At 36.4% G+C, this 27,592-nt stretch overlaps 1 protein-coding gene across 1 annotated transcript in view; it reads right to left on the bottom strand.

The window, feature by feature from the left end:
- The window catches only part of rictor (rapamycin-insensitive companion of Tor), a 707,794-nt gene that overhangs the window by 463,927 nt on the left and 216,275 nt on the right, over window positions 1–27,592 (bottom strand). Inside the window, exons 12-13 of the mRNA XM_090388323.1 lie at window positions 17,954–18,034; window positions 5,860–5,960 (exon numbers count right to left, since the gene is read on the bottom strand). Coding sequence (XP_090244449.1) covers window positions 5,860–5,960; window positions 17,954–18,034 — 182 coding nt within the window. The remainder of the gene's footprint in view (window positions 1–5,859; window positions 5,961–17,953; window positions 18,035–27,592) is intronic.

The raw sequence follows: 27,592 nt of genomic DNA, 5'->3' as shown, positions 1-27,592 counted from the left end.
ATGGAAGCCTATGATAGATATAAGTTGGTCTGTAACCAAGTTACAAAGGAGATTAGGCAGGCAAAGGCAGACTACAAAAAATCCTTGGCAAAGGATGCAAAGAAAAACAGAAACGAGTTCTTTACCTATTTAAACTCAAGAAGGAAATGGATGAATCAGATTGGTCCACTGGATATTGATGGTTCAACAGTGGGTGGAATGAGTATTTTGCATCTACATTCACGCATGAGGAGTTATTCAGGAAGGAGAATGATGTAGGTAAAGTAAATTTGGCAGTGAGCTGGATGATTTTGTAATAACTGAGAGGAAAGTGGAGGAGAGATTGTTGAGGATAAACATAAAAAAAGGCACCTGGGGCAGATGGGATCTATCCAGTTATATTAAAGGAGGCAGCAAAGGAAGTAAGCAAACCCGTAGCCATAATTATGAGAGCTTCTTTGGACTCAGGGGAGGTACCCATAGACTGGAGATGTGCAAATGTAACCCCAATTCACAAAGGAGGATCAAAGGCTGACACAAGTAATTATAGACCTGTTAGTTTAACTTCTGTTCCAGGTAAATTAATGGAGGCACTGGTTAAAGAAGCACTGCAGGATCATCTAGACAAGAATTCAGTTATAGCTCAGACGCAGCATGGTTTTGTTAAGGGCAGGTCTTGCCTGACCAATTTGATTGGATACTATGATGTAGTCACAAAAGAACTGGATGCAGGGAATAACTTTGATATTATATATTTGGATCTTAGAAAGGCTTTTGATACTGTTGCACATGGAAGACTGCTGCACAAATTGGAGCAGTGCGGCACTGGAGGCAAATTGCTGCTATGGATAAGGGGATAGTTGAGTGGCAGAAGACAGAGAGTGGTAATCAATGGACACTGCTCAATGTGAACTAATGTTATTAGTGGAGTTCCTCAGGGTTCAGTGTTGGGTCCGTTGTTGTTTTCGGTGTTTATGAATGATATTGATGATGGGATATCAAGTTTAATGTCCAAGTTTGCAGATGATACAAAGGTTGGTAGTGTTGTTAAGGACACCACTGACGCTATGCTGCTGCAACAGGATCTGGATAGGTTGAACAGATGGGCTGAGAGGTGGCAAATGAAGTTTAACATTGACAAATGTAAAGTACTACATATGGGAAACAGTAACCCCAGAACAACGTATCAACTCTGCGGTACTACACTGACAGTGGTGGAGAATGAAAAGGACCTGGGGGTAATTGTGCAGGCAGATATGAAGTTCTCTGAGCAGTGCAGACGAGCTGCAAGAGTAGCTCATGGTGTCTTGTCAATGATATACAGGAATTTTTCTAGAAGGGATAAGGAGGTGATTATTCCCTTGTATAAGGCAATGGTTAGGCCACATCTTCAGTACTGTATACAGGTCTGGAGGCCTCATTTCAAGAAGGATGTAGAGCTGCTGGAACGGGTACAGAGAAGGGCAACAAGATTAGTGAATGGAACAGAGGGTTGCTCTTACGAAGAAAGGCTTAAGTTTTGCAAATTACAGAGTCTGGAGACTAGGCACCGGCGAGGTGATCTGATAGAGGTGTATAAGGCTTTGAATGGTTTGAGCATGCTCAATGCCAATGGGATTCTTCATCTTGCTCAGAATAATCAGCTCAGAGGGCATAAATTCAAATTGAGGAAGGACGATGTCGGATAGATGTGCGGAAATTTGCCTTTAGCCAGCGGGTGGTTGGTTGGTTGGTTGGTTGGTGGAACAGACTTCCATCCCTTGTGGTGGAGGTTGATAGCCTAAATAAGTTTAAGGCTCAGCTGGACAGGTATTTTGAACGAACAGAGGGGTGAAGTGGAAGTGGTTTTTTTTTTTTTGGCTGATGCTGCATAAGCTTGCTTTCTTGCATCAAATGCCTCTACTAATGCTAATGCTGAACCCTTGAAATGAAAGGCATAAATAAAGACATGACCCACACTATGTAACAGAAGAGACTGAGAGACATTATTTTCACCACTTCAAGCATTCATTAAGCAAAGTGGAGGTACTGAACCAGGTGATGGTGATAAGCATCACTTACCAATTAGTACTGACTAGTATCACAGATAGTTAGTTCATACCTGGGTGATCACCTCTATCATATAAGTGTAATATTTTTTGACCTTGCCCATACTGAGTTCTCAATTGTTCTAGCAGTGAAAGATGTTACAAGCAAAGGATTTGGCTGAGTTCTAGAGTGTCAAACTGTCAAAAATTTTCTGGAAGGTAACAAACTTCAAATACAGGCTGGCCTCGATTAACGCAATTAATTTGTCCCGCAAGCGCATCGCGCAAAATGGAAACGCATTAATCGAATATAATAATCAATAGGAACAATTATAATTGGTCCTTGACCTTATGGAATGTCTATAAAGAATTTTAAAAATACCTTTTAAATAGCTTTTTAACTGATACAATGTAAAATATAATGAAAATAATTATGGAATTAATTGTTTATTGCATAAAACAGTGGTTCCCAAACTGTGTGCCATGGAATATTTTAAATTTTTGAGGGAAACCCAGTGATACTCGACATCTGTCGGACACCGCGCAAACTACTATTAGGTATGTTAGGTATTTCTTTTGATCTGGGTGTGCCATGAAAAATTACTGAGACACTAATGGCACTGTGAACCGAGAAAGTTTGGGAACCTCTGACATAAAATACACAATGAAGAAATGACTGTTGTGGAAATATTTGAACAGTGTTGACTTTCTCTTTTCATCAATCAATTTCCGATAGCCGACAACAATCTTCTCTGGGCCGTGGCAAAATAAATATCGCACAGAACCTCATAAACAAAATGTTTGAGGTTCTCTGCAATACGAAAGATTTCATCTAGTTCTTTTACCATTATCTCCTTCGTGGTAACATTTTCATCTGGCTCATTTTTAAATGCAAGTCTGCACTGATTTTATTAGCGGGAGACAAACAAGTAGCGCGTCTTCTTCTGATGGTTGATGGAACACACCGAGGCGGGCAGCAGGCAAACGTTTGTTTATTGCCCTTCCAAAGCACAGTAAGCTTAACGAGCAATTCAAATCTTTTTCAACTATCGCATTAAAAAAAAAAAAAAAAAAAAAAGATCACATTAACTGGAAATTTGCATTGCGTAAAGTGAAAAGTAGTATAATTTTTTCAAATAGCGGTAACTGAAACACGTGTTAATCGAACTCTGGTTATGTGAGGCCTGGCTGTACATAGAAATAAAACTTTTGTTTACACAACCACATATCACAGAGGTTCCCAAACTTTCTTGGTTCACGGCACCCTTATTGTCCCAGTAATTTTTTCACGGCACCCCTAGGCCAAAAGAAATACCTAACACAATGGTTTTCGACCTTTTAATATATACCTATATAATAATTTTATTCTTTGTATGGAGGTACAAAATAAAGATCAATTATAAATCAACACAAAATTTAAAACATACAGTACAATGGATATTGTACCCTTTTTATAATGAAATATATAAATTTTTAAAAAAATAATAATAATAACAACTTTAAGTAACTTAAACCCAAATTACATGGCACCCCCAAAAATGTTGTTGGGGCACCCCAGTTGAAAACCACTAACATATCACATGGTATTGCCTAGTGTGACAGACACATCTAAACAATATCATATGTTGACTTTAAGTTTCTTTTAATATGGAAAATTCACACAAAGGAGGAAAAGCCTGCATGGGGGGGGGGGGGAGAGAGAGAGAGAGAGAGAGAGAGAGAGAGAGAGAGAGAGAGAGAGAGAGAGAGAGAGAGAGAGAGAAGACTTTTCTGTGGTTATCAGTCTCATGTTGCCTTTCCTGTTTAATTGAATAAACTAAATCTAAGGTATAGGCTTTTCCTTAAGGAGTTATCAGTTGATTCTATGAAATGCATGTTGGTGAACTGTGAAATATTAACTAAATCTGAAGGAATGAATGAATGATAAAATTAACATGCTATTAACTGTTTAGTTATCTGCTTTAATTCTGGATAATCATTTATTTTTCATGTTATATTTATGTTAATAAACCCATTAATACTTTTATTTCATGTTTTAGGAAACCTGAAATAAAAGGGGATAATATAGGCAAGACATAGCAATACATTACAGTAATACCCCGACTTACGCTACCCCGACTTACGCGAACTCGGAGTTACGCGGTTCTTGATTTTTTCGTTTGGCAACGCTGCCGCCCACTATCTTCAAGGTCGTTTTTCGTATGTTATCGATATACGGTGCGACGGCGGAGAATGAGAGCGAAAGATGAACAAAATTCAACTTTGCTGCTTTTATGTTTTTTATATCAGTGAAGGGGAAACACATTTCACCATAATAACGTAAAAACCAACACAATTCCAGCAATCGGTATAATCGCAAATGCAATTAGATCGAGTTTACTACCAGTTTATAACAGATTTCACTAGCAGAAACGCAACTGGATTTTTATTGTTTTATGGTAGTAACCCCTAGAAATGTGAGGTGTTAATAGTGTATCTCTGCCTTTATGGTGTTGTTTATTCAGTTGCTACATGCGCGCAGCTTTGTTTATGCATATCAAGCGTGCCTCCTCGTTTTGTAATTGTGCTTTATTCCCTAAAAATGAGTAAAATACTTAATTAAAAGTGTGAAAAGGAAGCGTCCTGGTGAAGCTGCAGATTCAGAGAGAAAAAGAAAAGCAATTATCGATAAACAGAGGCGGACTGGATCAAAAATTCTTACCCGGGAAAATTTATAGTGGCCTCATACTATGGTTTATGGCCAAAATCACACTGGCCCACCGGGGTTTCCCCGGTAAGGCTTATGGCCAGTCCGCCTCTGTTGATAGAGAAAAAATATGAAATTGTGAAACGCTTTGAGCGAAATGAAAGACCATGTGATATTGCACGTGCTACAGGCCTAAACGAAGCAACGGCGAAAAGCACATGACAATTGCAAACTTGACAGGTTGAAAATTGAAAAGGGCTCAATTGTAAAGGGCTTAAAAATTTTAGAAAACATAGACTCCAACGAAGAACGCGTTATAGCTACAAAGCAAGGAATAAAAAAATTATTAGCTTGCTACGAAGAAATTCTGCGTGAAAAAAAGAACGCGCTGTGTCGTCAGACGAATTTGTTAGATTTTATGAAGCCATCGACATCGAAATAACTTTTTAACGTAAGTCATTTGTTTTTTAATACATATTTTGTATTAATATGTATAAAGAACTGCCATTTTATTAATATTTTTCTTCTAAACTAGTGTTTTTGTTAGTCCTTGGTCCCAATTAAGCAAAATTTATATGTATTTATATGCAAAGTTGTACCCCGACTTATGCGAATTCGACTTACGCGATTTTCGTCGGACCCACCTATCGCGTAACTTCGGGGTATTACTGTATTTATTTTATTTCATTTCTTGTGTCATTGTATAACAAGTTAATATATGATGATTTGTTATTTTTTATTCCACTTACATTAAGCATATGTGCTTTAATTGTGATATTGATAAGTGGTTATAGTAATTATCATTCTTATTTAACAAACCCTTGTAAATTTTATTTAAATAAAAATAAAACTTAAAAAGTGTGTGTGTGTGTGTGTGTGTGTGTGTGTGTGTGTGTGTGTGTGTGTGTATGCGTGCGTGCGTGCATGCGCACACAGATAAACTAGAATTCTTGCTTTCAACAGTTCACAGGTTTTCACCTGAACAGTTTCAGTTGAACAAAGTTACTCCTGCCCACTTTCTACTTGGCAAGATTCAACAATACAAAATAGTCCCTAGAAATCAAACTGAACTATCAATCCCAATTCAAAATTAAATGAAATATGAAAACTTCAAAGACCCCGACCAACAGCAACATACAGGTTAAATATTTAATATCAGATACTCACTTTCTTTGATGTGCAGGCTTCTCAAGAGACAAAGCTGAAGTAATGAGTGTTGGCAAACAGTTACAGTGATAACTACAGTCAGGAGGTAGCAATTTATTTGCCTAACATTAGGGAGAAAAAAAAAAAATATATATATATATATATATACACGGACGCGCACACACACACACACACACACACACATACATATATATATATAGACTGCAAGCCATAGTATGAATACCAGCAGGTTAAATGAAAATGATATCACTATAATTATTATTACTGGCTCTCATAAATTAACAAAAACATAAAAAACATAACTTCAATGTTAATCTATTATGAAAATCAAGAAAACTTTTTTTTTTTTTTTTTTTTTGTTAGTTGTTGGCGCATCGGCTTCTGTGGCCATATTGCACCTCTCAAGGTTTTTTCATTTTCTACTCTGATCCAAGCCTGGGGCGGGATTTGAACCCACGACCTTTGGGTTGCCAGGAAGGCACTTTACCCACCCGGCTAGCCCGGTCAGCAACTTTATAAGAATTTTAAAAATTCTCCATTAGCTTAGCCTTTTTATAGTATTTCCTGTATTCCATTTGAAGGTAAAATTGATACAGAAACAGGGCAAACAGTGAAATATTGCTACTTAATTTGAACAGGGATACAGAAGACAAGGTAGGTAAGATGTTATGTACATAAGAACATTGGTCACATATATATATTCTCACACACCCTGAGTATAACCCACATGAGCGACTCCTGAAATACAGCACCTAGCATACCGGAGGTGACCACGCAAGGTACAAACCAAGGTAAGCAGGGGTCAAGGTGTAGTGCCCACACCACACAGAAGAATGCTGGCCATGTTAACAGGCAAAACAAGGTGGTAGATGAATCTCATCAAGCAGTGAAATACCACCACTTTGCTCACTGGAGGCTTGAAGTGGTGAAAGAACCCATGTTTAGCCTTGGGAGAAAAGCTCTGACAACGTCCTCCCCCATCATGCATTATGACTGATGTATTTTAAGGTTATGATGGACATCATGATGAGATCCAGCCTTCCTTACATTTCATGGGTACAACTCTAAAATGGTTTACAGGCTAGCCACTATATAGCCCAAACCACATGTACTTTTACCGACAGAATCTAAGTTACCGGTTGATCCAACCATTGCTCATCTCAGTTGCCAAAATTATTCGCTATATGATTCCTTTCGCTTCAAAGGTGGTAGTTGTGCATATGTCCATTCCCTGTCAGAGACTTCGTAAGTTGGAATCTCGTCTTTTCGATCTTCTCCGGCTTAAAATCTCTCTGCCACATTCTATAAAATTCATCTGTTACCTTTATCATTCACCCAACTACTTTAATCACGTGGAACTCTTCAACTTCCTCTATGGACTGGAGAAACTTGACTTTCTCCAGTCCAACTTTCGTAACACTTAGGAAATTTTCCTTGGTGATTTTAATGTTCACTACTCCAACCGGATTCTGTTTTCTAGTTACATGGTCTCAGATGGTTGGGATGCTGAGGTTTTTGCAATTACTAATGATCTTGCATAGATTGTTCATTTACCTACCAAAATACCAGAAAATCCTAACCACATGATCTTTTTCTCACAAACAACCCTTCAAAGTACACGGACAAGGTGAGGCCTCTATGCAGTCAGATCAAAACTTCATGATGGTCTCTTCTCCAAAGGAGCCTTTCTCTTGTGGCCATTCTCAATCTTATGTTGTTTGGCATTACAAGAAAGTTAAAAATGGAATGATCTGCAAGATTTCTTTTCTTCTTTTCCTTGGTTGGATCACTGTTTCAAATCTTCTGATTCAATGCTTGCTCAGATTGTGTCAGTGAAATTATTCTTTTAGGGATGAAATCCTTTATTCACACACCTACCTTAAATTTCATCATTAATCTAAACCTTGGTTTTCCAAAAAATGTGCTAAGGCTGTTCAAGATAAGAAAGTTGCATATCGCAATTGGCTTATTTTCAAATCTCTAGGTTCATTTTCTGCCTACACCAAAGGTTGCAACAATTGTAAAGCAATTACTAATAAGCTGCAACTAGATTTCAAACAGGCTAAGAGTAGGAAACTTGCTTCTTGTTCAAATCATAGTTGGGCATTCTGGTCTCTTGCCAAATCTACTGGCCACAACTTTTGCCCAACTCTATTCCTAACAGAAATGGGCAATAGACCCATCTTTCAAGACCAGATGATTCTATTGCCACCTCAGCCAAAGATAAAGCTCACCTGCTGGAATCCTAATTTTCTTCCAAATTGTGTATTCATCATCTTGGTGAACCACTTCCTATCATTCCCAGTAGACCCCATTCAATGCCTCCTGTAGCCTTTCGTCAAAAGGATGTCAGAAGGATTTTTAACAATCTTGAAGTTAAGAAAGCTCTTGGTCCTGATAGTATTTCTCCACTGATTCTCAAAACCTGCAGTCCTGAACTGATTCCTGCACTGTGTCGACTTTTTTCACTTTCTTATTCCAAAGGTGTTTAACTTCTGCTTGGAAATTTGCTCATATCCAACCAGTTCCTAAAAAGGGTGTAAATCCGCCCCACCCCATCCAATTACCATCCCACTGCACTTCTATTCTTTCTAAGGTAATGGAGAAAGCAATTAACTGCCAATATTTAAACTATCTAGACACCTTCCGTCTGATCAATGATCATCAATATGGATTCTGTCTGTGCTAATTCACTGGTGATGTTCTGGCTTGTGTTATCCATCTATGGACAAATTTAATGAAAACCTTTGGCGAGACTCAAGCAGTTGCTCTTAACGTTTCAAAGGCTTTTGATTGTGTTTGGCTTAAAGGTCTTATAAATAAGCTTCCATCTTATGGTCTACCAACTGTTTTTTTGTAATTGTGCATCCAGTTTTCACTCTGCTGCTCACTGTGAGTGATGGTGGTTGGCTTGCTCTCAATCTCTTCTAACTTCTCCACTAATGCAGATGTTCCCCAAGGTTCAGTTCTTTCTTCCACACTTTTCCTCTTGTATATTAATGACCTTCTTCCAATGACCAGAAATCCTATCCATAGTTTTGCTGATGATAGCACATTTCATTCCACTTTCCATTTTGAAAAACCTTGCTTTGCTCAATCAGCTTCAACTTCTCTAATGTCCACTACCAATTCCTTAAATGCCGATCTCCAGGTAATTCTTCAATGGGGCATCCTTGGATTCTCCAATCCAAGGATGCACTCATAATCATGGCTAACGGCCTGCTTACTGCCTTTCATGCCTCCTTTAATATAAATTCCATGGGATAGATCCCATCTACCCCGGGTGCTTTCTTATGTTTAACTTCAACAATGGGTCCTTGAGGCTGTCACAGACATTCTCTCAGATATGCCAAACAAGCTGTGCTTGCTACCTAGCAGTCTAAAATGCTGATGGAACTGATATTCGAGTGACAGTCAAGTCAAGTTTGCTCAATTTCTGTTAAGTCCTAATGGTCTCCAACAGCCAAATCCTCTGCTTGCACCTTCATGGTAGGACTGTTATACTGTGGGTGACCACCCAGGTGTGAACCAACGAAAGCAGGGGTCAAGGTGTGGTGTTCATACCACATGGAGGAATGCCGCCCCTCAGTGTTACCAGGCAATACTAGGCAGGAGATGACTCTCGTCAACCGGTGCAATACCACCACTTGGCTTATTGAAGGCTCGATGTGGTGGATCCCATGTTTAGTCTCCAGAACTAAATTTAGGTCAACTATCTCTTTCATCATGCAGTATGATTGATGTCTTTTGTGGTTATGATGAATACCATGAGGCATAAGGTATGTTCGTGTCAGATGGCACATGGGATTTCTCCAATCTCCGTGTGTGTTTTCGCTGTATCGAGGACAGAACACTGTCAAGCCAGAGACTTGAAAGTGTGTGGGCTATGTCTGTGCAATGTGATGTGTTATGCCCATTGTTTGTCCGGCTTATTGGCTGCCAGGCCCCTAATGGGACCCGATGTTGCCCATACCTCGCCACGTGGAGTCTAGCCGGGTGTGTCCAGTATCACAACAAGTTGCTCTGGCAAGTCCTGCCACCTAGTTTTCTGGAATTTCAGTGGCTAAGACCTAAAAAAAAAAAAAAAAATCACGTGTTTGACATTAATGCTTAATGGGATTGCTGTTAGGAAATCGCGGGCTAGGGTTGAATGCTAGAGAGATGTGTTAAAAGGCCTAATAGGTCGGGCAAAAATGTGATGTTATTAAATTTAGACATGAGGCTATACGCTAGATGAAAGATAATAGTGTTAGTTGTCCCCAATTTGGACCACCGTTGCCCACACTTTGCCACAAGGAGGCAGGTCAGGCACTCAGTAGATAAAAAAAAAGGAGGGGGGGGGGGGAGTACACTAGAATTTGGCTGAAAGAGATTTACATGAAAGCGGTAGAATTTAGAAGATGATTAGAATTTGGAGGCATTGTTAAGGGGTGCAATTAGTCGGTTTAGTGAGAGGGAGGGAGACTGAAGACGGGGGGGACAGATAGAAGAATAGGGACGATAGAGTAGGCATTCTCAAAGAGATCAGTAGAGACGAGCCCCACCAGGCAAAGTATGGGGGAGGCAGGAGACAGGTCTCTGTCTCCTCCCTTCCCCTCCCTGCCTGGGGATGGAGTTTTAAAGGGAACCAGGTTAGAGTACCCAGTTCAGGTTGCCAAATGGCACATCAGCAGCAAAGCCACAGTATGTCTTTGTCAGTGATGGTTGTCATGTCCATGTAGTGTCGAATCCGGTAAGGTCAAGCTGTCCATCCCCCCTCTGGGGTGGGATATGTTAGCTGGATATGTTAGATTACTTTATTCGTAATCTGCATTCTCACTCTACTTGCATTCATTTTTTTTTATACTTTTTTTTCTTATATTTTATATACACTTGGTCGTCGACTTATGCCCTATGCAACTTACGACCACAAAAAAAAAAAAAAAAAAAATTAATTAATTAATAAATTAATAATAAATCAGGAAGTCACTACTGAGGATACCCATAACTCAGGTGAGGAGGCATATCAATGATGGGAGGCCACCAGGCACATACACTCATTCGCTCTCTCTCACATACACTCAGTCACTTTCAAGCATCTGTTGCGTGTGGTGTATTAATTAAAATTCTACTGAAATATTCATAAAATGTTTAGTAAAAGGAAAATGCCTTCATCTACATATACGCCAGCTAAGAAGTCAAGGAAAACTATTGATTTAGAGTGTAAAATGAAAGTTATCCAGCAGTATGTAGGTGGAAAGAAAGTGAATACAATAGCACATGACTTGAAGTTATCGCATTCCACGATATCGATGATACTTAAGGACAAAGAAAGAATTCAGGAAGCTGTGAAAGGTTCTGCACCCATTAAGTCTACAATTTTAACCAAACAATGACAGGGACCCATCCATGAAATGGAGAAGTTGTTGTTTATGTGGATGGAAGATTTAATACAAAAAAAATACACCCATGAGCCTTTACACAGTGCAAGCGAAGGCTAGAAGTTTGTTTCAGAGTTTAAAATCATGCGCCGGAGATGATTACGCAGAAGATTTTCTGGCTAGTACTGGGTGGTTTAAGCGTTTTAAAAAAAGATTTGCTTTGCATAATGTACATGTCACAGGAGAAGCAGGAAGTGCAGATGAAGATGGAGCCAAAGCGATAGATTCTGATGCTGATTTATCTTTGTGAGACTTTTGGAAGCAGTACAACATTCTTCAGTGTATCAAGAATATTTCGACTGCATGGGAATGTGTAACAAAGAATTGTATGTCGGGAATTTGGAAAAAGTGTCTAAAATGTTATGTGAATACTACATTTGAAAGATCTGAAAAAGGAGAAGAGCTGGAAGTGATTACAGAAAAAATAGTTAAACTTGCAACCAAATCTTAAATTAGAATGTGAAATAGAAGACGTAGAAGAGTTGCTAGATTGTGAGACAAAAGAACTTTCGGATGAAGAGTTGATTGAATTGGAAGCACAGAGAGTGGCACAAGAAAAAGTGAGAGAGGAAGAAGAGAAAGAAGAAGAGGAGCCAGAAAAGAAATTCACTACAAAGGGTTTATTAGATACTTTTTCGCAACTGAATAAAGCTCTTGCCAGTTTTGAAGCAATGGACCCTAATGTCGAACGATTTAAAAAGGTTGAACATATCATTCAAGATGCTGTGCGTTGCTATCATGAGATATATGAAGAAAAAAAGAAACAAACTGTTCAAACAAAGCTCAGCATGTCCTTCATCAAGAAAACATCTCCTACCTCAACCCAAGAACATGACCCTGACGATCCACAACCCAGCACAAGCAAAGATTAAAAATTGATTTTATAAATTTCATTTGTATTAATTTTTACATTAATTTTAGATTGTATTTTTGTGTTTACAGTACATTATGTACAGTATTATTTTTCACATTATGTACAATATAATTATAGATTGTAGTTTTGTGTTTTTATTAACAGTATGAAAAATAAACCAATTAAAATGAGAGAGAGAGAGAGAGATAGCCTAGGCTTAGACACGAAGGTATGTACAGTATCACTAAGTAAAAGATAAAAACATTACTGTATTTAAAATGAAAAATAAAAGATGATAAAAATTTAAAAGATTATAAAAAGATTAGAAAGGTTAAAAAATACTGTTAATAAATATATGGCCGACATTCGACCAGATCGACTTACGACCTGTCAGTCAGAACAGAAGTCGGTTGTAAGTCAACAACCAACTGTATATATATATATATATTTTTTTTTTTTTTTTTTTCTCCAAGTTTTATTTATATACAGGGTGTTTCAGTTAAACGTTTCAGAACTTCTAAGAGGGGTAGGGTACATCCTGACAACTCGAAATCATATAGCAATGTGGGGTCGGAAATGCTTTCCTGAAGCGGTATTGTACACAGAAGTCGTCGTGCGACGTTGTGCAGCACAGATTCGATTTTCGGTCAATGTATGGGCCGGTATTATGGGAGATCACCTCATCGGACCTTACCTGTTACGTGTCGTCTAACCGGACCTATCTACTTGATCTTTCTGCAGCAAGTATTGCCACAACCTTTGAGAGATGAACAGATTTCTGCATCGACGCAACAGACAATGTGGTTCCAACACGATGGAGCCCCTGCCCATTATAGCGGAGATGTTCGTAACTACCTGGATGTCACATTTGGTCAACAGTGGATCGGACGTGGTGGTCCCGTGCGTTGGCCTGCTCGGTCACCCGACCTATCATGTCTTGATTTTTATTTCTGGGGTCATATGAAATCGCTAGTTTATGACACCCCTGTTGACAATGCTGAGGAGCTGGTTGCAAGAATCGCAGTAGCTGCCGAAGAAATTCGAAATTCGCCTGGAGTATTCCAGAATGTTCGGATGTCCATGCATCGGAGATGTGAGGCGTGCATTGTAGCCCGTGGAAGAAACTTCGAACACTTACTTTAATCCATGTACCTTTTGCTTCTTTTCATGTATTATTAAAACGATTTCTCACTTACGGTCTCTTTTCTTTTTATGGTGCTTCTGTGTACAACACCGCTTCAGGAAAGCATTTCCGACCCCACATTGCTATATGATTTCGAGTTGTCAGGATGTACCCTACCCCTCTTAGAAGTTCTGAAACGTTTAACTGAAACACCCTGTATACAGGCATACCTCGGTTAACGTTACCTCTGATAACGAAGTCGGCAATTTCAAGCCCCATTTAACATTAAAAAAATATTCCAGTTTAATCACCTGAAATCTAAACAAACTGAAGAAATTACGGAAACCTTTGGGGCTTCTCGTGGTTGATTGGAGAAATTTAAAAAACGGGCCAGGATTCATAGTGTAAAATTAACAGGAGAAGCTGCAAATAAGTTTCCAGAAAAACTAAAGGAAATAATTGAATGTGAAAATTTTCCAAATTTGGTGTTCAATGTTGACGAAAGCGGTTTGTTCTGGAAACGGCTACCAACAAAAAGCTTCATTTCTATTGAAGAAAAATCAGCTGCTGGGTTCAAAGCAGCCAAAGACCGTTTAACGTTACTCTTTGGATCAAATGCCTCTGGCGATTATAAATTAAAATTGTTATTAGTTTACCATTCAGAAAATCCGAGGGCGTTAAAAGGTAACATAAAAATGAATTTACCTGTAATATGGAAAGCAAATAGAAAAGCATGGGTTACCAAGGAGTTATTTACTGATTGGTTTGTTAACCACTTTTGTCCTGAAGTAAAATGGTATTGTGAAAAAAACAACTGTGAAGAAAAACCTCTTTTGTTGTTAGACAATGCTCTGGGACATCCTACTGATCTTAACAAGTTGGACACATGCATTCCTGTCAAAGTTGTGTTTCTTCCAGCAAACACAACTTCCCTGATTCAACCATTGGATCAGGGAGTAATAGCATCATTTAAATCTTATTATCTGCGTTGAACATTAGGCAATTTAACTGAACTAGAGGATAAAGAGGAAATGACAGTTAAAACTTTTTGGAAAAACTACACCATTAAAAACGCAATTGAAAACATTGATAGTTCTTAGAAAGAAGTCACTAAGAAATGCTTAAATGGAGTTTGGCACAAAATATGGCCAGACGTTGTACTAGAAGAAGAAAATAACATCCAAGAAATTAGAAATGAAGTTATCCAGATGGCTCAATCAATAGGTTTCGAAAATGTCGATGAAGAGGATGTTAGACATTTATTGAATGCAGAAGATAATGGTTTTTCAGTGGAAGATTTAGAAAACCTCGTTAGCAACGAAGACAAAGATAATGAAGACGAAGTTAAAGAAGTTCCTGCCGAAAAAGTGTTAACAACCAAAGATTTAAAAAGGTGCTTAAATGACATTGAAAACGTTTTAATTTTTTTTAGTGAAAATGATCCTGATTTAGGAAGAAGTGTTATTATTAAGCGATCTGTGTTAAATGCAATAACTCCGTATAGGCAATTGTTAAATGAAAGAGAAAAAGAGCATAAACAATCAACTTTAGACTCATATTTTAAAATATGATTTCACTTTGTATGTAAGTTGACTGTTTATTTAATAAAACTTTTCTTTGTTCGAAAAAAAAAGCTTTTCATTTTCTTTACGTAGGAACGTATCCCTATTCTGGCCATAGTATTTTTACCTCTGAAAACGAAGTTTCGCTTAACGAAGTAATTTCGTGGAACGCATCCTATTCGTTATTCGAGGTATGCCTGTATATATATATTCCCCTCCACCCACCCACTCACACTCATTCATCTTTTTCTCACACACACAGGGGGGGCACATGGCAAGATCCAAACTTCCTTACATTTTGAGGATACAGCTCTAAAACAGTTTTCGCAGGCTGGCTGCTAGTTAGTACACTGGACCAAACCTATTCGTAACTCTCTAGGAGACTTCTGGATCAGCTAGTGTATAATCTTTTTTTTTTTTGGTAGTTGTTGGCGCATAGGCTTCTGTGGCCATAATGCACCTCCCAAGGTTTTTGCAGTACTTTGATCCAAGCCCGAGGCGGGAATATCGAACCCACGACCTTTGGGTTGCCAGGCAGGCATTTTACCCACCCGGCTAGCCCGGTCAGCTGTATAATCTTGTAACCACATACCTTGTATAATAATCTTGGTACGTGGGCGCCATTGTCGAGGCCACGTTATGTCAAGGATCTGGGTATATTCTTACCATGTGTACACCATATGCAAAAATTTCATTACTTCATACAGTATGTTCCTCCCCCACACACTTTTTCTTACTATTGAATACACCATGAATCATCAAACTAATAGAGCCAACTTATCTGCGAAAAGATCTAAACCTCCCAAACATTTCCTAGTTCATTTCACAAATATACGTGGTCTCAGTACTAATCTGAATGATATCCATTTCCACTTAGTCTGCCAAACCCCATGGACTTTTTCTGACAGAATCTCAGTTATCAATTGATTCAACCACTACTCATCGCAGTTGCCCAAATTATTCGCTGTTAGATTCTTTTCGCCTCAAAGGTGGTACTGTGCATATGTCCGTTCTGATATTCCCTGTCAGAGACTTGGTAATTTGGAATCTCCTCTTTTAATCTTCTCTGGCTTAAAATCACTCTACCTCATTCTGTCAAATTCATCTGTTGTCTCTATCATTCTCCCAACTCATCTAATCACTTGGAACTCTTTGACCTCCTCTCTTTGCAACTTGACTTTCTCCAGTCAAACTTTCCTAATAGTGAGATAATTTTCTTTGGCGATTTTAATGTTCACAACTCCAACTGGCTTCTATTTTCTGGTGACACAGACCAGGCTGGTCGAGATGCTGAGGCTTTGCAATTACGAATGACCTCGCACAGATTGTTCATTCACCTAGCAAAATAATATACAATCCTAACAATACAGCCAATGTGCTTGACCTTTTTCTCACAAACAACCCTTCTAAGTACACAGTCAAAGTGAGTGGTCCTTTAGCCACCTCAGGTCACAATTTGGTGACTGTCTCTCCTCCAATGGAACATTTAATCTCAAGGCTATTCCCAACCTCGTGTTGTTTGGTACTACAAGAATGCAAAATGGGATGACCAGCAAAATTTCTTTTCTTCTTTTCCTTAGTCTGATTACTGTTTCAAAACTTCTGATGTCAACGTTTGCTCAGATCATGTCAGTGAAATTATCCTTGTAGAAATGGAATCCTTTATTCCACACTCCACTTTAAAATCTCGTCCTTTATCTAAACCTTGGTTTTCCAATAAATGTGCTAAGGCTGTTAAAGAGAAGAACATTGCAAACCGTAATTGGATTGTTTCCAATTCTTCAGTTTCATTTTCTGCCTAAACCAAAGCTCGCAAAAATCGTAAAGCAGTTATAAATTAGTCCAAACTAGATTTTGAACAGGCTAAGATAGAAAACCAGCTTCTTTCTCTAATGGTAGCTGAGCATTCTGGTCTGTTGCAACCAACTATTGGGCTATTTGGCTGCAACTTTTGCCCATCTCTGTCAAGGCCAGATAGTTCTATTATCACTTCCTCCAGAGTAGAGGTAGAAAGATTATACACCAGCTGATCTGGAAGCCTCCTAAAGAGTTACCAATAGGTTCAGTCTGGTGTACTAATTAGTGACCAGCCTGCGAACACCGTTTTAGATCTGTACCCTCGAGATGTAAGGAAGATTGCATCTCGCCATGATGTTCATATATATGAAATAAAAAATATATATATGAAATATATAAATTTCATATATTTCATATATAAAAATTCAGTCTACATATATACAAATACAGTGCTGTCTTTATCGTGTTAGTTGCTCAATTCTCATCATAATGTGGATTTGCTTTCCACTTTAACCTTATGAATATTTATGCAGCTGTTTAGATAACTTCTTTCCTTCACTTAATTCTACAAATTACAATAATCTATGCCCAAATCTAATGCTGACCAATGCAAATTAAAAAACCATGTAATTGCTACTAAAATTTTCCCATGATGTCTACATTACATATTATGATGCAGAAAAGATAAAATTGATGACAAAAATCATATAGTACACCATGCTAGTGAAATGTTTTCTTTCACTAATGAACTATGCAGCACTGATGAACAGAACAAGGCTCTTATTTTGAGACCACATCTCTTTATACCTACTTTTGTGTTCTATACATAGTTTGTATATATTGTCTTTAGTTTCCATTTCTACGTATAGCTTGCAGTATGACTTTTATCATCCAATTTTTAAGAGTAATTCTTAAATAAACAGCAATATATCCCTTTTGGGAATAATATTATTTATCTGAATCTAGTTCAATATATGGAAGCTTCACCGATAATTAAAAACTAGTCAATTATGACAAAATTAAAACCAAATAAAACACACTCATGATTTTTCACAGGCTTAGAACAGCAAATGAACAGTTCCACTATTCTATATAAATTCATGGAAATATTAAGCATAAAACAAAAGAAATGCCATAAAAATTTATTGCCTCCTAAATTTTCCCTTTATTTCAATATTGCATAACACAGTTCAAACATATGAAGTGAAAACTGAACATACATACCTAGTTAGTTATTACTGCCTGAAAAAAAAAATTGCATTGTGAACATCTACCTAAATTATAAATAGTCACAATTCATTTATGAAACAGATACTATATCCATATACAGTAATCTTACCAAATGTAACAACTCTCCCAGCAACACAGTTGCTCTAACACATGAAAAGGAATCACTAGAAACTATAGTTTCTACAAGAGCCTATAAAGGAAACAGAACTGACTGAGTTTATTTAAGTAAGAGTAAAATAACTTAGCTAATAAAGATCTCAAAGATAACCTCTAGTTTGAGTGTATTTTTAAATTATTTTGATTAATATGATTTGGAATCATATTGGAATCAATCCAAAGGTTGCTGAACTAGTAAGTCAGTTTTTCCTCTCTTAGAGCAGTGCTTCCAAACCTTTTTTGCATTAGAGGACACTTGGAACATTATAATTTTGGTACAGCACACAGAGGCACACAGAATTTGGGATGTCTATAGGGCCTTTGTGAAAAAATTTATTACAACTGCATTATATTATATTATATATATAATTATGATAAGAAAAGTAAAATATAAATACTATGGAAGATATTAAATATTTAATACTAAATTCATACAAAACTTCAAAATAAAATCTTTTCAAATTTTTTTAATGAGAAATTTGAGCGTTGAACATAACATTTTTATTCTATCACGTTTTATTCTTGAAATGGCTATGTGTAATTCCTGATCCAGACTTTTTAATGATGATCTCTTCGAATTCTTGATAGTCACCATTGACAAGAAACTTTGTTCGCACAAATAGATGGTAGCAAATGGAAGAAGAGTGTCAGCACTTTTTCTCCGCTCTTCTTTTCAATCCAATCAATTTTTTTTACATCACGTATTTTAATATAGTGATGAAGTTTTCTCTCAAGCAAACACAAATGTTCTCTACTAATCCAATAATTCTTCTTTAAGATTTAAATTATAACATCGATTAAACATGATTAGTGATCTGTTTTTAACCTCATTTTTCCGAAGTTGAATTTTTTCTTTGAATCCATAAACTTTGTCCGAACATGTTAGTATGTTTTCATGTGATCCTTGCAATTTTCAATTTAGCTCATTCAGGTGATTAGAAATATCAGTTATGTGAGCTAGTTTTTGGAGCCAATAACTATTCTTCATTAAATCTGCAAAGTAAGAATTATTCACAAAAAAACATTTTCTTCTCTTAGCTAAATATTCATGATAAAACTCTTCCTTTGGACAGCCAACGTACAGTCAGTCCTCGTATAACACGTGTTTACACTACACAAATTCAATCATACACGATTTATAAATAGGGAACGATATCGTATATAACACGAACCGAATTCACTTATGCACAATTCGCCTTTGTGTTTACAAGAAATAGCAGTCGAACGCGGAATCGCCCCAACTGAACGCAACACAATAGGAATGAAGAGAAGATTCTGAAAATGTATTTATGTTTTTTATATCAGTGAAGGGGAAACACATTTAACCATAATAACATAAAAACCCACACAATTCCAGCTATAGGTATTATTGCAAATGCAATTAGATCGAGTTTACTACCAGTTTATAACAGATTCCACTAGCAGGAACGCAACTGGAAATTGTTTTTATTGTTTTATGGTAGTAACCCCCAGAAATGTGCTTTAATAAAATGTGAGCTAGTGAGGTGTTTATAGTGTGTCTCTGCATTTACAGCGTTGTTTATTCAGTTGCTACACACGTGCAGCTTTGTTTATGTGTATCAAGCGTGCCTCCTCATTTTGTGATTGTGCTTTATTTCCTAAAAATGAGTAAAATACATAAAAGGTGTGAAAAGGAAGCGTCCTGGTGAAGACATTACAGATTCAGAGAGAAAAAGTAAAGCAATATCGAAACAGAGGCGGACTAGGTCAAAAATTCTTACCCGGGAAAATTTGAAGTAGCCTCATACTAGAGTTTATGACCAAAATCACACCAGCCTCCAGCCCACCAGGGTTTCCCCGGTAAGGCTTATGGCCAGTCTGCCTCTGTCAATAGAGAAAAAATATGAAATTGTGAAACGCTTTGAGCGAAATGAAGGACCATGTGATATTGCACGTGCTACAGGCCTAAATGAGGCAATGCCGAGAATTACAAAGAAATGCAGAGAAAATAAAAACAACTTTCATAGCAGGAACAACTCAAAGCGTAATTAAAATCCATTATATTAAAGCACGAAGAATTGGAAGAGATGGAACAGCTGTCATCTGTTTAGATAGAAAATCAAACAAAAAACAAGTTTGCTTACGATAGAAGCAAAAGCATTAGCAATATTTTATTACGTAATAGTCATTAATAAAATACGCAAGTATTTTATTATGATAATTTATTGTTTGGTAATTTTTTGGTTACAAATGTGTTCAATATTGGGTGGTTGGCACCTAACCCTATTTTTCCCCGTAGGGCCTGTTGTTTATATTGCACGAGGGTTTCTAGGAACACAACTATCGTGCTATGACAATAGTTGTGTTCCTAGATGTACGAGGACTGACTGTACTTCACTATGAAATAGTAGAGCGGTATTCCGATCCCATTTCTTCACACAAAGCTGAAACTAGACGTGACTTTAACGGCTTGGATTTTATTAAATTCACCATCTTGATAACATCACGTAATGCGGATTTCAGATCCACAGCAAACTTTTAGATATGAGCGCTTCTCTGAAAAAAACAATGTATTACCAGAATTTAAGTGTTTTCAGAGCAAACTCTTGATGATAAATCTTTAACACTTCCGATCATTGCAGCTGCACCATCAGTACACGAGCTTACACAATTTTTCCATGATATTTTATTTATCTTAAAGTATTCGTTTACCACTTTGAATATTTCATGTCCAGTAGGGTGATTTGGCAGTTCTTTGCAGGACAAATAATGTTCTTCCATGCATTTTTCTTCAATGATTCCAACTAGTGTTATTAACTGAGCAGAGTTACTAATGTCTGTAGATGCATCAATATCTAACGAAAATATTTTTTGATTCGATAATTCTCTGAATTAATTTTGTTTCTATGTCATCTGATATGTCTTCAATAGTCTACTAATAGTGTTATTTGAAAGTGGCATTTTTCAATTTCCTTTGCTTCTTTTGTTCCAAACATAATGTTAACAATTTCAATGCAGGCTGGTAAAATAAGTGAGTCTGCAATTATATGAGGCATCTTGGATTTGACTTATCATTTGGGCCACCTTATAACTAACCTCTTGAGACTGAACTAAAGAATGAAGTAAGTAATTTGTAGTTTTCAGGGTAAACGAACTCCTTCTTCAGCAAGTGAATAAACGCATACAGAATACTAACAAAATACAGATGTTAGAGGTAGAATAAAATAAATACTAAATGAGTTGTGCGTGCTCAGATGCACACATGGTCGCGAGATTGTGCAAACATTCATTCACTAGATCAGTGTTCATTGTTGGTGCACAGACATGTATGGGATTGCTGCCAGTATTTGTCGAGTTTCAAAACTGTTGATTCAAAGATGGGGTGTAGCCTTGTACCCCTGCAGTGATTTAAGGCTTTTGGACAGCTCAATATATTTAACGATTCTAGCCAAAGGCAGTGACGGTAGTACTGGGAAAAGTAAGCAATAATTTATTATACATATATCTATTTATTTATTTATTATACATATTTCAAAATGTGAAAGCTGGTCCAAAATAATTTGAAAAACCCAATAAGCAAAAAAAAAAAAAAAAAACCAAATTGCTACTAAAGTAAGTAACATCTCATTTTTTCGCATTTAAGCGATGATATGGAACGTGATTTTCATATAAAAAATGGATTTTTATCAAAAGAAAGAGAAAAAACATTATCTTATTATTTAAAGTGTTCCGCTAATTTTCTGATTATTTTTTAATTATAGAAAATTTTCTTGCATAAAAAATTATTTAAATTGTTTTTTGCCTTGCATTAAAAAGATATTTTTCAAAGTTAAGTTTAAAAAAAAAGAGGAAATGGAAAAAAAGAAAGAAAATGTGATTTTTATACTACCAGCAATGGTCAAACTGAAGTGCTTATAAACTAAAATCGGTGGCTAGTGGAAATCGCATTCAACTATACCCGGTTAGTGATGCCATAGTTCATTCTAATTAGGCTACTAATTATATCTTTTCATATAATTAGATAGTATGAATCAGAGCTGTAATACTCAATATGTTCTACGTTGATAATAATATTAGTAAATTAATAAGAGGAGTTTACCTCAATATAGTACGTGGAACACTTCCGTATGATACCCTCCAGAAATTAAAACGGAAAAAACGAAAAAATCGACAACTTATCGGTACATTAAAGTAAAATATAAATAAATAATTAAAGTAAAATATAAATAATTAAATAATCAATTTAACACAATTCAAAATCAATTCAAAACAATTAAAATTCAAATTAACGCAATTAAAAGAATCTAACGAAAATATTCAAAACGATTTTCCTTCCTGAAGCTGACAATGCTTTTCGACCGACTGTCGTGATCACAGGAATGAAAATTCATTCCTGTGATCACGCATTGTCAGCTTCAGGAAGGAAAATCGTTTTGAATATTTTCATTAGATTCTTTTAATTGCGTTAATTTGAATTTTAATTGTTTTGAATTGATTTTGAATTGTGTTAAATTGATTATTTAATTATTTATATTTTACTTTAATTATTTATATTTTACTTTAATGTACCGGTAAGTTGTCGATTTTTTCGTTTTTTCCGTTTTAATTTCTGGAGGGTATCATATGGAAGTGTTCCACGTACTATATTGAGGTAAACTCCTCTTATTAATTTACTACTTTTCATATAATAAAATTAGAAACCAATAAATATGCGAATGGTTGTACAAACTGGATTTGATTTTTTATAACTATGAAAATTTTATAAAATTAAATCTCTCGTGGCACACAGGTTGGAAGGTCTATATTAGAGTATGACCAAAAAGTATTCAAACTATGAGTAGCAACAAAATAAAACTGCTAATACCTAGTCACATAACACTACTATATACTGAAGTACAAAGAAATGATTTTTGGAATCATATAAAAGTACATAGAGCTTACTGAGACAGCCTTGTCTCCTTTACAACATGCCTTCTAGTTTTTGGACTTCTGAAACTAAAATGCCAAAAGATGAATGACAGAAAACCATTAAAATATATGATGGTATGAAGATTTTTTTTTTTTTTTTTTTTTGGGTAGTTGTTGGCGCATCGGCTTCTGTGGCCATAGTGCACCTCCCAAGGTTTTTGCAGTACTTTGATCCAAGCCCGAAGCGGGATTCGAACCCGCGACCTTTGGGTTGCCAGGCAGGCACTTTACCCACCTGGCTATCCCGGTCGGCGATGGTATGAAGAAGAATTTCATCTGCCAGATCCCCATCTCAATGGGAACCACAAGGCACTAGCACCCAAAACAACCAAAGGATATAGCAAATCAATAATTCTAAACTTGTCTCTGGGTTTAAAGGCTGAGCTGTGATCCTACATTTAAAAATCACTAACAAAGTATTTATCTAGTGAAGGCTGAAAATTAAAAGACTAAAGTTTGGGCAGAAATTTCTTAATATTCACCCTTACATAGTTGCTCCCATAATCAAAAATTAATCAGCAAAAGGAATGGCAGAATGGACTATTTATGGAAAATTATAACATTAAATTAAATGGATAAAATACACAAAAAATAATGTTGTTAAAACAAAATAATAATCAAGTAAAGAAACAGAACTGTATATTTCAAAATAATCAACAGCAGGAAATACTACTGAATATCAAGTTTCCTGCAGATAAACCAAGGTTTTCCCTACAGTTAAAAAAAAAAAAAAAAACTTTGGTAAAAGAAAACAATTGGCCTCAAACTTACTGACACTGGCAATAAATGATTCAATGAGAGATAAAGATAAAAATAAAAAACTTTTTTTTCTAAGGAATGTTACTGAAAAACCTACGGACATGAATAAGGAACACATCCAAAGGTCCCTGCACCAGTACGTCAGTTTTTCCTCTATTAGAGTATACCACAAAGTATTCAAACTATGATTCAAACAAAGTATTCAAACAAGCACAGAAAAAAAAAAATCCATGCCCCTGTTGAAATGATTTTGTATCGTCTACCACTACTTCGGAAACACTGAAAAGTGAAAAAAAATAAATAAATAAATAAAATAATAATAAATAAATAAAAATAATAATAATGATAATAATAATTCCTACATAGAGAAAAAACAGGAATGTGAAAGTGGCAGAAAGTGCTATATACAAAATAAAATATCTATGACCGATAGGAAGATTCATGACTATTCTAGGTCATTTGGAAACCTTGAGAAATACAAGATAACGTTGATCCAGTAAGAAGAATCTTCCAGAAATATGACTGAACTATCAATCGATTTATAATAATGACAGGTGATGCACAGTTCTGCACCAATAGGATTTATCTATCGTGCAGAGATGGGAGAGGCTTTCCAAGAACAGGCTAAATTCAACCCAAAAAAATCTCAGGATCTGAAATATATTTGGGTGTAACAGAGAGAATTTTTCCCTTGCATTTAAGGTGTGTGGTCAAAAGGAATAAATATGAAAGAATTACAATCTACTCATATAACAATGCTCTACACTGAAACAGAAAATGAATTGTGAAATTATACAAAAGTATATATATATTTTCTGAAATGACCTTATCTCTTTTGCAGCATATGATTAGAGATTAGAGGGGATTATTAGAGTAGAGTAGAATTACAGCGGTTTGAATATTGTTTTAAATAATTTATTTAATATATTGTAAAGTTTCTTTTGATATTACTTTTTTTTTCCTGTAACAGTTTAATTTTTATAATATTATAAATATCTAGGGCTGGCCTCAGCCACCAGACGGGTCGCAGGTGGCAGATAGCGAATGGCCTATAGTATGCGAATAACCAATAAGCAGTCCTGGACCAAGGCAGCAGAGTGTGGAGGGATGAACTGTGGCAGGTTCATTCCAATTTAAATGCCACAAGAACTCAATGACATCTCTGTGTTAAGGGGAGGGGAGGAAAAGCTGCCTTATAAGTGTTGCCAACTTGCTGCCTTGCAGGATGAGCTGTTGGATCACCAAATCCCTGGTCCTCAGGTTGAGGGTTGAGGCATCGAGCCAGCACCCCCCACCCACTTGGTAAAACACTTTATTGCTAATAATACCATTATTGCAAAGAAGCCGGATGGGACTAAAAGGAAAACGACTTAAGTGCAAAAAAGGGACTATTCGTGTTTGTACATGGAAAGTTCATGGAAGCTCATACAAGAGATAGTTACAGAAGCAAAAGAGATGCACCTTGATATTCTTGTCATGACCAAAACAAAGAAAAAGGGAAATGGGAATGAACAGATTGGAGAATATGCTCATTACTGGAGTGGGGGTTGAAAAATTAGAAAGAGCTAAAGCAGGTGTTTGTGTTCTAGTGGGTAAGAGACTAGGATTTGTTAAGGGCTATTATTAAGTTAATGAAAGATTCATTAAAGTTATTTTCAACATACATGGCCAAGAAATGGTTATGTCGGGTGTATATGCACCTGTAGACGACGCACCTGATGCTGAAAAGAATAAGTTCTACCATATGCTTTATGAACAAATGGATTTGGTTAAGAAGAACCAACAATTAGTTTTGACAGATCTAAATGGACGGGTTGGATCAAAAAGGAATGACAATGTAGTGGATCACTTTGGAGAAGAGATTGTGAATGACAAGTGATAGACTTATCGGTTTCTGTAAACAGTACCACCTGAAAATTCTTAACACCTTTTTTCAACACAAAACCATCTATAGATACACATGGGAGCGACTATCACTCCAGCAGAAATCAATTATAGACTTTATAATTACTCACTAGAAGTCGGTATGGACAACAAAAGACTGCAGAGGTAATGAGAGGTGCCAACTGCAGGTCAGATCATTACCTGCTGATTGCAGCTATATTATTCAAATACTAAAATAAGGGGCAAGTGAGGCCTAATACTACCCTATTGTCTTCACGGTCAGTAAAGACAATATTGCTTATTAAGTACCTACTATGTTATGACAGTATTAAAGATGTTCACCAGAAATGACTCCAGAACCACCTAACTCACAATAGAAGAGGTGAATATAACCTCTTATATAACAGAATTAAAACCACAATACACAACGCTGCTAATGAAGCACTAGGCCTAATTGATTCCAAATGTTAGCAACAGTATTGGTGAAATGAGGAGGTAGCAAGTTTGGTGAAAGAAAAGAAAAGAGCCTATAACAAATGGTTAATGAATAAAAATCAGGAAATTAGAGAAGAATACAAAAGGTGCAATAGCAGTTAAAAGGAAAATTGCTGAATCCAAGAATGCAGCATGGGAGGAAAAAAATGTCAAGAAATTGACAGCTCATTAGGAGGAACACAATCATCTGAAGCCTGGTGAAGCTTAACAGCACTGAAAACAAATGAATCTCGATCGAAGAACTTTACAGATATGCCAACATGGGAAAATCATTATAATAACCTCCTAAATGAAAGACCACAAGTATCAGAGCATAATTACCTCATAATAGGGAGATAGAAATTACAAAACATCAAGTCCTTGACTGTGCAAAATTAATGAAGAAAAAATCTCCAGTCCCTGGGAACATAGTAATGGAACTAATTAAATATGGACCACCAAGTCTTTACAATATGATAGCACAGCTGATTAACAGATGTATACAGCTAAGGAAAACTCCAAATGAATGGAAAGTAAGTTACATTTCATCCTTATATAAAGAAGGAAATAAGCTGGATCCAGGGAACTATAGAGTCTTAAGTGTTCATTGCACTAGTCCAGACTATACTCTAAAGTGCTTCAGTTAAAATTATGAGAGGAGATAAAGGATAAGATAAGTTAAGAACAAATCAGATTTAGGTCAGGTTGCCCTTGTGTGGACATCTGTTTGTTCTACAACAGCTGGTGGAGAAAAGAAAAGCAAAGAATAAAGATACCTTTTTTGCCTTCATTGATTTAGAAAAGGCTTATAACTCCGTTCCAAGAAAGGAATTATGGAAAGCCCTTCAAAATATGTTAGTTAATCCAGAGCTTATGGAACTGATTAGGGAATTGTACGATAACAACGTGGCATGTATTAAAGTTCGGAATACTTTATCTAATCCAATCTATCCAACAAAGGAGCTGAGACGAGGATGTAACCTTCATTGTTTAATGTTTTCTTGGAATGTGCTTTACAAGAATGGAAAAGAAGCTGTAATGGAATGGGAGTACCAATTAATGACATATCTTTGGAGTCTAAATTTTGCCAATGATCACATTATCATTGCGCAAGAAGCTTATGATTTAGAATACATGTTAAGAAAATTGCATCTTACATATGACCAATGGGACCTCAATTTCAATTTTACAAAGACAGAATACCTAAGCATAGCAGAACATCCTGATGAGTTGAAAGTTACACAGTCTATACATCTAAAACCTGTTGACTTTTTTTTCAAATATCTTGGATGTAGATTAACTAAAGGTTGGGGAAGGAGGAAGCTTACACAAGAATTCATCAAAGTAGGAAGATTTTTAGTGCCCTAAACTCTATATGGTGAGACAACAATATCTCCTGTAGAACTAAAACATATTGCACAGTCGGTAGTGGAATCAGTACTTTTCTACAGATGTGAGGTATGGACACTACAAGAGTGTGAAAAAGAAGCTTAGAGCCCTGGAGATGGCTAGGGTTTCTAGGCTATAGAGGGTAACAAATGAGGAT

The sequence above is a fragment of the Mastigoproctus giganteus genome, chromosome 2 (assembly GCF_048544385.1).
Source record: "Mastigoproctus giganteus isolate SK-2022 chromosome 2, ASM4854438v1, whole genome shotgun sequence".
NCBI lineage: Eukaryota > Metazoa > Arthropoda > Arachnida > Uropygi > Thelyphonidae > Mastigoproctus > Mastigoproctus giganteus.
Note: the sequence above shows the minus strand (reverse complement) of the source record. Positions and strands in the feature narration are given on the sequence as shown.